Source organism: Falco peregrinus, chromosome 3, assembly GCF_023634155.1.
Source record: "Falco peregrinus isolate bFalPer1 chromosome 3, bFalPer1.pri, whole genome shotgun sequence".
NCBI lineage: Eukaryota > Metazoa > Chordata > Aves > Falconiformes > Falconidae > Falco > Falco peregrinus.
The window spans coordinates 120481291-120493279 of record NC_073723.1 but is presented as its reverse complement, the minus strand read 5'-3'; the positions used below and the strand labels follow the sequence as shown (position 1 = coordinate 120493279).

Genomic DNA, 11989 nt, shown 5'->3' with positions numbered 1-11989 from the left:
TTAAAAGGTGTGGTACATTTTTAGGACTACACAAAGCAGAAGCTTGCACACTGCCTTTGTCTCACCACTTCTCTGGTCTGTGGCATATATGTACCCTTTCTGTCTCGTTTCATTCCTGCATTCTCATCTGATTTTTCTCATTCCAAGTAAGTATTTTAAGTGCTTGAATTCTTCAATACTGTCATATCTGAAGCTGTGATTATCTAGTGAAAATAAAGCTGTTTGACCAGAAACTGAAGGCTCAAAACCTCAATGTATTTACTATTCATGCTGATCAATTTTCTTTCTTTAGGCACTGAAGGGGACGGACTGCTTTGTGGGATACTCAAAAAACCCCAGTACCGTACTGGTACCTCTCTAGGCACATTACCTTAAGCAGACATCACATAGAATCACAGAATCATTTAGGTTTGGAAAGATCATCATGCCCAGCTGTAAATTTTTATTAAGTTTACAGTTAACCCCTCTTCCTGTTCTGAGATCCTGAAAGATTCAAGTATGTCTGAACATGACACAAACTTGACATTAAAAGGTAAACTTCTTTTTTTTTTAAAAAAAAAAAAAAAAAAGACAAAAATTACGTTGGAACACACTTCCATCTACTTCAGGTATCTGACCTTTTGACCCTAACTTCCATTTTTAAAAGCCAGTGAGAAGATTCATGCACCATACACTTTTCATAACAAGAAGCTTACAGTTTACAGAAAGGAAACAACAGGAAAAGATACACAATAAACTATACTTCTCCTGCTTGGTGTACAACATTTAATTTAACTCTTTATTTTAAGAATGCCCCAAAAAGTTTTGTAGTATGAAGATGGCATTTCTGCCTAGTTTTGGTCATAATGCAGTTCCCCAGATTTTTTTTAATTGCCTTCTTCATTCCTGCACCCAGCCAATATTCATAGTTATTTTTAAACATTTCCCCAAGTTTTCTCCATTTCCATTCCACTGCTACTTTTCAGATCGCAGTATAAAACCCAAAACACTACAACAAAACCCATGCCCTCAATCAAGAAGCTGCGATTGCTACTTGCTCATTAACATCCTCACAGAGCCTGGGAAATAGCACTCACAGGGCAAACAGATTCTGGCCCTCACGACGTATCCAGAAGTATAGCAAGAAATGAGACACAGCAGAACAAGAAACAGATCTTAAAATATTAATTACTCTTCTGATGAATCTTCCAGCTAGGTTTTATTCATTATCAAAAAAGCTAAACAGGGAATCCAAAATGTGCTCTGATACTTTCACATGACACAACTGTCTCGGAAGCCTGGCAGCGCTCTTCCAACACTTATGTTGTACCATACGCTCTCTGAAGCATCTTCTTCCTTTAAAGGGAAAGGTAACTAGGACTTCCTCATCTCTACGTGGCAAGTGCTTTCTGCCTGTACTAATTCTAATTCTTTCAAGACTGAAAAAAGCACAAAGCATATTACAAAATAAAATGTAATACTTTTTCCTGTATCTATACTGTTTTATCAGTCTTATAAATTATCTACAAATGCATAAAACTTAAGCAACATTGTCCAATGCACTCAGAATGGTCCCAAATTCAATTACAAGTAAACCAAATTAAAGATTTATTGTACAGTAAACAGATGGGTGAAAAACTGTAATTTATTGAAACTCATAACTCAAAAAATATAAGATGCTGTAGTGTACAATATGTTACACAAAGCACCCTAGGGTGCACATTCAAGTCAAGTAATAACTCCATCATCCCCCAAACCCTGGTACCCTAGTACTTGTTCCATATACAATCATGCACGTTTACTCTTCAAGAGGAAGACCCCAGTATTCTGATGTGTTAAATAGCACCAATATCGGCATAGCCCACTGAAAAAAATGGGGAGCTAAATTAACTTGGCCAATAATTTTGACAGATAATATACATTCATGGAATTGAACAGTCTAAACTAACCTAAACAGTGTGTACTGTAACAATTACTGTTCTAATTTGAAGTTCTCCCCATATAGCAGTAGTGAAGGCAATCTGCTCTAAGCAAAACTACTTATGAACTTCCTACACAAAGCTCATCTGTCTTTTTTGTTGGAAATAAGTCTATGAGGGGTGTGGAAAACTTGGATCTTTCAAGAACAACTACTGGTCTTAAGTAATGAAGCTGTTTTAAGGCAAGGTCTCCACAGTCCGTTAGTGCCTTGTCCAAGATTGCCCTCAAATTTTCTAAAGAAGGGGCAGATGACGATTCTGACAACAAGGGCTGGATTTCTGTTAGCTGCCCATGATTATTTTGGGTTACGAGTACATTTTCATCATTTACAAAGTTATTTACTGGTGTCTCCCCTTGACCGTCTCCCTCTTTCTCCAAGGTTTTATCTGCTGGCAACTGCTCAGGAGACTCCCATTCTACTACCTCATCAAAATCATCGTCGTCGTCGTCATCTTTTCCCTCGCTTTCCTGAATAAATTTTAAAAATGAAGACTCAAACCCCATTGGTTTATATGTCTTTAAATCAAATAATTTGGACACTGGAGGCTTCTGAGTTTTGTCTTTTGTAGCACAAAATACATTTCTTTCTGCATTTTGATTAACTGCACTATTTTGACATCCTTCTGGGTCTTTCTCTCTTGGCAACTCTAATTGTAAACTGGAGAAGTACGAGCTATTCTCTCTTTCACTATTTTCAGGGAAATCTTCAGGTTTACACATAACTGTCTCCCTGACGTTAGACTCTTCGAAACAGGTGTTCTTTGAACTGTGGTTACATTTTAAAGTGCCGGAATACATAAAGGCACTGGCATCAAAACTCACACCACCTGACGGACATCTTTTTTGGTCGTCATTGCTCACATCTTGAGGATCATGATCAGTATTTGGAACAAGAGGTTTTTCACTTTCCTGCACACACTCGGGGTTAGCTGCTTTACCCTCTTTTACACCTTTTTTATCCAAGTCTGAAGCTGTTCCGGAGCAGGACTGTTTTTCAATCATTATGCCACATTTAACACAAACAACAAGTTTCTGAATCTGTTGCTCTATGTACATATTGGTCATCTGATGTGTGCGCTTATAGTGCCTCACTATACTGCTTTCCAATTTGACAACAGACAAACATCCCTGAACCATGCAAGGGTACTGGGTCTGGTTAGATTTCTCTTTGCACATTTGTAGGGCTTCCTCTTTTGTTTTGAAACTCATCAAATGCTTTTCTCTACTCCTGATAATTCGTTTAGATTTTTCTTTTACCTGCTTCCCATTCTGCTTGCTTACGTCAACACCGTCTTTCAAATAACTTTGTTCATTTTTATCTTTATCTTGATTATCTTCCTCCTCTTTCTGATTTCCAAAGAGACTATCATAATATTCACTATGTCGGAAATACACATGTTGAGAGTAGTGACTGTAATTAGTGAAAATTCGATCACAGCCATTAAGGTCACAATGGATTTCAAAATCTTTGTTTAATTTCTCTTCACTGTCATGTTCTTCTATTAGGTGCTGTTTAAGCTTATCAAAGGTATAAAATACAGCAGGGCAATGGGCTTGGTTACAAACAAATCTTGCAGATTCAGCTTCAGAAAGCAGTTTTTGATCCTCTAAGTGTTCATTGTGGAAGTCACTACAGTGCTTAGCAAGAGATTTGGAACATAAAAACCGCTTACCACACTCTTTGTATTTGCATGCAAATATTTTTTTACATTTGACAAGTTCCCTTTTTGTTCTTGCTTTGTCTTTTTCTAAGCAGAGCTGTTCTTTATTGTACTGGTGAACAGTTCTATAATGGCGAATCAAACCTTTCTGGTTGGTAAATGCAGAGTTGCAACTTTTATGTATACAATGAAATGGTTTGTGGTACTTATGCAATATGTAACATAAGTTTCCTTTAGCAACTGTTCTTTTGCTTCCTCTTCCCTGTCTTGCTTCCAGTTCTTCCCTGTGACTGTCCAGAGAAGCTGTATTAGATGTTTTTCTTGTTACATTATTGTCTGTCTCTTCACTGGACTCCAAATCTGTCTCAGAACTAGTGTCTTCCTTCTTCGGATGACACAGCTGCTCTGAGTAGTCTGAATGTTCACTGAATTCGATGCTGGTTGCGCAGACAGGTGTTGGAACACCGCTATTTTTACGCATGTCACCTGTACATAAACCTACAGGATCAAATTTTTCATTAGAGCAGACCTTGTGAGCGACCCTCTCACAGCCAATTTGATGTTTGTTTCTGTAGTGAATTCTAAGGTGTGTTTTTCTTGTAAATGATCTTTGGCAAATATGACACTTAAACGGCGAGTACCGATGCTGAAACATATTTAACTGAAGAACCATTTCCTTGGAATAGTTATGCTTTTTAACGTAATGCATTAGGAGAGCTTCTCTGGTCACAAACTCACACGTACATCCTTGACATTCACAGAAAAAGGGTTTAGCTGCCAGCTGAGTAAGGTACTGGCTGGGTAAATTATCTTGTTGCTCTTGAAGCTGAAATTTTGAGGTAGTTCCATCTACAGATCCGGGGCACTTGGCATCCCTAGATGAGTAGGACTGTAAGGAGCCCAAATAAGACTTGTGTTTTGAAGAATTCTGAATGTTAGAATTTTTCAAGCTTAGGTGTTTCAAGCCTAACATTAGTTCCAACATGTTATCTTCAATATTTGATTCTTTAGAGCTGTCATAAAAAGATGTTTCTGGAGAAGAAGGACATGTTTCCTCTTTCAGGCCATTGTTTCCTTTACCATCTATAGTACAATATGAGCTTTCTGGAGAGTCAGCATTTGTGTCTGAATTATGACCTAACTCTGTAGTAATGTCTGCAGGGAATCTGCTGTCCTGAGTGTCACTCATCAGATCGAGAAAGTCTTTAGTTTTCATCTCTGTATGTTTTTTACCTTTAAAATTATACGGATGGGGTCTGCGAAGGTGTTTTTGGATACTTCTGGAATTTTTGTGTGTAGAACAGCAGCCTTCAAAACCACAGGAAAGATTTTTTTCATCAAAGCCAACTGCCACATTGGAACACTGTTGTTTCACATCTGCTGGATGGAAGACCTCTTCCTGGGACAGGAGAAAACCTGGGACTGCCTGATTGTGAACCATTGTTTCAATCATCAGAGGAGACACCTGGCCTTGGTTTACCGCAGCACCTGTGCTGTGCTCCCCACAATGAAGACTGCAATTACTTTCACTGTCTAGATCTTCACTATCAGAGAGAGCTTCTTCCTTAATCTGCGGAACTTCCTGAGAGCCTGAGGGATCCAAGTTATCATGCAGGCTGGAATTTTCAGATTGTTCAAGCAGCTGAGGCTCTGGAAGATAACTGCATTTGTCTTTTGAAACTGACGCCTCAAGTTTGAAAGTCTGCTTCACTTCCCCATTTGAGACTTCAATATTATGCACTGCAAGGTGATTTTGAAATTCAGTTTTTGAATAATAAAACTTTTTGCAACCAAAGAAGTTGCAGGTGTACGATGCATCTCTGAAGTGCTGCGCCTCATGATGGTAAAGCTGCCCTAAGTCACTGAAAACAATATTACAGCCATTTAGCTCACATTTATAACGAAGATCATCATGTGTTTGTTTGTGATTGAGAAGCTCGTTAACTGACCCAAATCTAGCGTAACAATCCATTGACACACACATATACGGCTGAGGCCCACAGTGCACACGTTCATGCTCCCGCAGATGAAAGGATGTCATGAAGTGTCGGCGACAGAAAGCACATTTCTCTCTCCTGTTTTTCATATCCAAGTAGTGTTTTGCATTCTCATCGTTGTTTTGATGTTCAGCTTTCAGATGTACACTTAAGTATTTAAACTGTTTAAATACTCTAGAACAATCTGTTCCGGGACACGGATATATGTCTCTGTCTTGTAGCTGGCAATTTTCCAGTTGGCTGAACGTGACATATTCGTGTGTGTCATTTTCGAAGTTTTCAGGCAGCTGTGGCTGATCTGACTTTTCCTGAAACGCTGGAGGCGGGCTGCTGGAAGCTGTTGTCTTTTGTGGTGATCTCTCTTTTTTCAGTATGATTTTCTTTTTAGGTCTGTGCGTTCTACTAGGTGGCATTTTAACATGTTCCATTACATGTGGTACAAAAAATTCTTTTCTCTTGAACTTTTTTGTACACACTGGACATGTATAAACACCATCTTCCATATGCATCTTAGAATGATGCAGTATTCTAGCCTCTATACACTCCCTTTTGCAGAGCACACAAAAAAATTTGTATTGAAGCCACCTCTGATACCTTTCTGAAGAACCAATGGGTTTTTTCACTCTCGCTTTTTCTTTAGGGTGGTTCATTGTGTCTTTTCCATCATAATATTTATGTTCTTTTGTCTCATCATAGTCACTAAAGAAAGTGTCTAACATGTCGGTTTCATTGATTGACATATTACAACTTGCATCATCCTCTGAATCAGAAGCTACTTTTCCTAACAGTTTAAGGCAATGTCGCTTTAAAGTCTTCCAGTCCCAAAATTCAGGATCAAATGGCCAATATGCTTTTAAAGCTAACAGCAGCTCACAACGGAGTGAATTTGGAACCATTGCATTTTCTTCATCAAATTTTTGATCTGGTTGCATATAGAGCTCTTCTAACACATTAAATCCACTCAAAGTTGGCTCGAGCAAAAATTCCGTGAGCTGACAAGCTCTCCTAACTTCAAGGTCTTCTGGTAAAAGGCATGCAATTGTTTTACATACTGATGTCTTCATTTCATCACTTCCGTTTGATCTGATCTGAAGGGCTCTCACACATAACAGAACAGACACAGCAAGTCCTGCTTCTTCTGCCTGTTATAAAAGAACAAAACAAACCACACAAAAAAAAACCCAAAAAACAAACAGCCACAAAACAAATGTTACTTTTCTTTGATAAGTACATTTTCTCGAGAACTGTTCTATGAAAAAAGTGTGCAATGAGAGCATCCAACAGCCTACAGCCCGCTCAGAGTGTACTCAGGCTTCTGAGAGTTAAGTGCCCAAGTCACTTGCACACTCCAAAAAGTTGTGGTTTATTTCACATGAGGAACCTGCTCTACCTCGCAAGCGAGGGGAGCCACTTCATGTTTAGGGCACTCTGTGGAGGAGTCACACAAACGAGTTTAGGCATTAGATGTTGCAAAACATCCTTCTGACCCCTCTCTCTCTTCACTGAGTGACTCTCAATCGTAACTAAAGTAAGAGAATTGTGTAAAGTCTCCACATACATTCCTTCTGCAGCACCCTAACAGGATATGGATTCAGAAGGTGCTGTACTGTGTAATAAGGAAATTAATGTAAATTTACACCCTGAAACAAAATAACCTTCAATAGCATAAGCAGTACAGTACCAGAAATGATTCATGAAGGTTACTGGCATTTCACTTCCAAGCATTTTCTAAGGAGCCTATGCAACTTTAAGGTGCTGCTCAATAGCACCAGGAAGATACCTACGAATATAACTCAAATGCTGATTTAAAACCCCCCGATACATTCCAAATTTTACATGGACAAAATGGAAAGTTACCTTGTTCCAAAATCATACTTTACAGCATAAACAATCTGAATGCATTAAATAACTATTTAGTCATTATTAGTGAAGATACGTAACAGTTAAAATATTTATGAATAGTGCAGAGAGATGACATGTGGCTAACAGAACTACGCCCACACCAGCTCAGATGGTAAAAATCCAAAAGAACTAAGAACAAGTTAAAACAATTAGCAAGCTCTTATACTCGCTGTGCACGACCTATTGCAAGTCATGCAATACTTCTTTAATTCAATAACAGCATTAATTTGCTAGACAGCAATAAAAACCCTACTTCTCCAGGAGAAGAATTTTTAATATGGTTTAGAAGGAAACACAGAAAGAACTGTTACATAATTAACAATGTATTATGCTTTATATATAAAGTGCCCATTCACACACATTTTAAAAGCAGAAATGGGCCAACTTCAGAGAAATTTGGAGCAAACGCTTCTCTGTGCCATCACTGCTGGAATTCACCTATGCCAAATTAGAGTTCCAGACTCTCTATGGTCTGTCAGAAGGACAATCATGTAACGTTTCTCATCGCTACTGTGACTACCATAGGGATCTGATACTTGCTTTTCTCTTATCAAATCACACTTGATAACTCATTTTGTTCACAGCATTAACTCTAGCCAGTGAAAGACTCCCAGGCAAAGGAACCTGAAGCTAGAGAGAAATTTAATTGAAAAAAGGAACCCTGTCTGTTTCAGCCATAATCCATTTGATGCCTTAACTCTGAATTAACTCATCTCCATATAAGAATGCAAAAAGATGAGCAAATCTGGGATGGTACTGTTAACTGAAACATTCATAAAACTGCAATTCATGTGGGAAATTCTACTCCACATGTGCAAAACTATACTGTTTTTCAGGAAGAAATGTCTGAAATCTTTTGGAAATGGTGACATTCCTAAGGGAAAATCCCATATCTAATTTAAGGCCCGTGATCCATCTAATACAGTTACTAAAACAGTTAAAATCCTGTTATTATCAGCTTACTTATTTTCTCCTCTGTTAAAGTGTGCCTGATTAATTCTCATTCATAATTGCCTTCCACGAATCTGGCTTCATATAGTGACCAGACACAGGAAATTTCAGCCTAACCAATTCCAGGAGTCAGAGTAGCCATCCAAGGAAGACAGATACATCCTACTGAGCAGCTACCCAGATTTAACCACAGCTACCCCTTCCGCTTTGCTTAGGAAAACATGGTACATTTGCCTCCTGGGTAGATGGATCAATTAAAGTCTTTCCATTACTGCTCAAACAGAGGTTGCAGTTTTATAAAAATTTCTGCTAAGCATCTCTTGAACCTTCCTGCAACTGTCTAGATATGCATTAGGACAGAAGGCACAAGTCCAGATGTGATGGTATCACACATTTTAAGGAAAAGATACTTTCTCAGAACACAAAAATACGAGACATTTTAGCCAAGTCTCCATTTCTTAGAGATGCTGCAGAAAATTGTTGCTGTGCCTCGCTTCTAAACGAGGATCGGATCAAAACACAGCCATGTTTTGTTTGCAAAAGACTGACAGACTGTATTTTCGGAGTAACAACCAAACCATTCCACATTGTTTGAAGGTCACTTCATTGTGTCAAGCTGACACAAAACTAAAATGGCAGACATTGCTCAGAGATTTTTATTAGTAAGTTATTAGGCACTTAATCAGAAAGTATGAATAATGAAATAAACTATATTTCATATAAGTTCAGTAGACCTATTAACAATAAATCAATGTAAACAGTTCTGTCTGCATCCAAAAACTCTGGACTGCAGCTTACTTACTTCAGACTGTATGACTCTTATCAAGAAAAATAAATGCTGTAGTGTCTTGGCAATGATGCCAAACTGACGACATCTCTCCAAAAAGGAATCTAAAGAAGGATCTATTCTTCTCTGCAGTTTGCTCCAGAAAAGCGTCAATTCCCTGCAAAGAGTTGAAAGCTGAATGTAAAAAAAAATGCAGATATACACAATTTGTCCACAGTCTACACACTTTAGTTCAGAGTTGACCACAACAATTTAAGTGTTATTAAAAAACAGAATACACTTCAATTGGGTCTTGATCTCAGAGAGATGCTGAAGAGAACTGTGCCTTACTCCTACACAAGCATCAGATCAAAACACAGTGTGTCTCCTGTTATTTAATGGGGAAAGACACTGGCAACAGGATTAATCTCGCTTACTGCAGGCATCTATGGCTTAGCTGCATAGACTGCCTTTCTAGACAAGAAAGGCACCACCCCACCTTAGAGCCTTAACTTTTCACACAAAAGTTTAAAATAGGTAAGATGAACCATAATGTAAAGTAGCCACTTCTCTCCCACTAGGCAAGTAGCTTAGATGTTGACATCTACATTTAAATGATGTAACTGCCACTCACTGCTTTAGAAGATTTAGAAGATGACAGTATTTTATCTCTCCTTGGAGAATAAAGCAATCAGCTAGCTCAGAACTACTGCCCAGAGCAGTATTACTTCAATAAAGTTCCAAGCACGACAGATACCTCCAGTCTTAAAAGTAGCATTACATATTATTTTACGATTATCAGCAACAATCATTGCAAAATCTCCAGTTTTGGTGAGGAATAACATATATAAACCCGAAGTTTGCTTTCATCTTCAGCCGTGAGTTACAGGACCTGAAAGTTTCATTGAAATTCTAACTAGTTTCAGTTCAGTCTTTGTACTGCAAGCAAAAAAAATTGCCCACAGTTGTCACAAAAGAAATAAATGTTATTCTGTAAAAATAAATGCCTCATTGGTGAAGTCTGTTCTCCAGTCCCAATAGTACAAAAGTCTCAGCTACAGGTGAAGGTGAAGTTCAACTCTCTTCATTTCCACCCTAGGGATACAGCTTTTAGACAGAACTGCTTAACAAGTCTCCTTGGACAACAGCAAATCATGTAGTTCACCCTGGAAGAACGTTAGTTGTTGTTGGGTTTTTTTTTTTTGGTTGGTTTTGTTTTTTCTTTAAAAAGAGAACAGGGGATGGACTTCAGCCTTGTATCTCTTTGGACATGGCTCTAATCTAATCTGTAATGACATTTTGGTAGTGAAAAACAGCAAGCCCCTAGAACTTCCAAGTGTGCTGGACTCTGCTGCCTTGAGTCTTCCACAAGTTCGTTTCCCTCTACAAGGCATGCTTTTGCTTAAAAAGACATTTCTAGCCTGAAACAGAAGCAACATGCAAATACTTCTGGCCTTTTTGTACAGCGGATCAGACCAGGGTGAACTGCATCAACCTGCTGACATTTCAGTGCTGTGAAAACTTTCCTTAACGGCTTTAAAATGTGGAGTAGATGAACATGCCACAGCTGACCAAGTCCCAGTTCCCAAGATAAACTCCAGACGTTTGGTAACATCAAGCCTCATGTAGAACATTCAGCCATGCCTTGAAAGCTGAAACTACAAATTCATTTTTTAAGGGGCAGAAAATAGCTTCCCTACTTCGGCTCTAGCAGTTTGCCGCTGCTGAAACAGAGATGCAAAAAAGTTTTGGATCGCCAGCTAGTTATGAGGGCAGAGATGTTTTACAGTGGCTATTTGGCCAAGATCTAGTACTACAATTCCCAGAGTTACAGAAACTGCAAAAATATATGAAGAACTATAAGGCGGCTTTTAGGAGCATGGGGGTGGGGTAGGCAGGGAGAGAAAAAGTTAAAGGATGCTGCCTCTGCACATTGGTACTACTTACATCTCTACAGAGGAAGGGGAAAAAAAAGGTATCACACTATCCTGGGTCTAAGTACTCAAGAGGGAGGAACTTAACTACAACCACAAAGCTTAGGAGTTTAATATCAACCAAGACAGCACTGATCCACTACTCAGAGCTACTATATCGCTGAAGCATTACTATTAATGCCAACAATATGAGTACTGTCTCATTTTTCAACAATTTAAACATTACTTTTGTCTAGCTGCTCTATTACTGTAGCAAGATGAATCCTTATTTATTTTTTTCACAAGTTATCTAGAAAGTGCTTCAGTCTGACGCGCTTCTCAAGTTAAAGATACATCCACTTTCTCTACATATTTTTGTACCATATATTACTCAACTCACTTGCACTGAAGCCAGTGAGGAACAGTTAGGAGTAGCAGTAATACTTATTACTTACCAAGAGCAATACACATTTGCTGTTTGAAGCTGATGAGTAAGGTATGTTGTACAAAGAATAAATGCAGTGTTTTCTTGTCCCTCAGATTCCAGATTACATATGATGTCCAGTACTTCTTTGCAATCTACCTTTGCAATCTTAAAGAAAGAAAAGAAAATTAAAAGAAAAGGCACTTTACGGTCAGAGCGTTTACAGAAGAAATGCTTGTTTACTGTATTCAAAGGAAATGGTCTCACAAACACGTAACAAAACACTAAGTCTCCTTTTAATACCCAGAGCTCATACCACACCTTTCAGCTACAGAACGGCACAAGAAGTTCACGTATGTTAGTTCTGATCCCTTCTCAGTATTAGTTTTCTCTGGGACCATCTTCCATTTTGGGCA

The 11989-nt window shown here is 38.5% G+C and overlaps 1 protein-coding gene across 4 annotated transcripts in view; it reads right to left on the bottom strand.

The window, feature by feature from the left end:
- Positions 1-1606: 1606 nt before the first annotated feature.
- RLF (RLF zinc finger) overlaps positions 1607-11989 on the bottom strand; it is a 41869-nt gene continuing 31486 nt past the window's right edge. For all 4 annotated transcript variants that reach the window (XM_055801079.1, XM_013297309.3, XM_027783337.2 and 1 more), the window contains 3 exons: positions 11605-11741; positions 9273-9414; positions 1607-6759 (listed from right to left, as the gene is read on the bottom strand). In XM_055801079.1, the coding sequence (XP_055657054.1) occupies positions 2020-6759; positions 9273-9414; positions 11605-11741 (5019 nt within the window). In that variant the 3' untranslated portion in view covers positions 1607-2019. The remainder of the gene's footprint in view (positions 6760-9272; positions 9415-11604; positions 11742-11989) is intronic.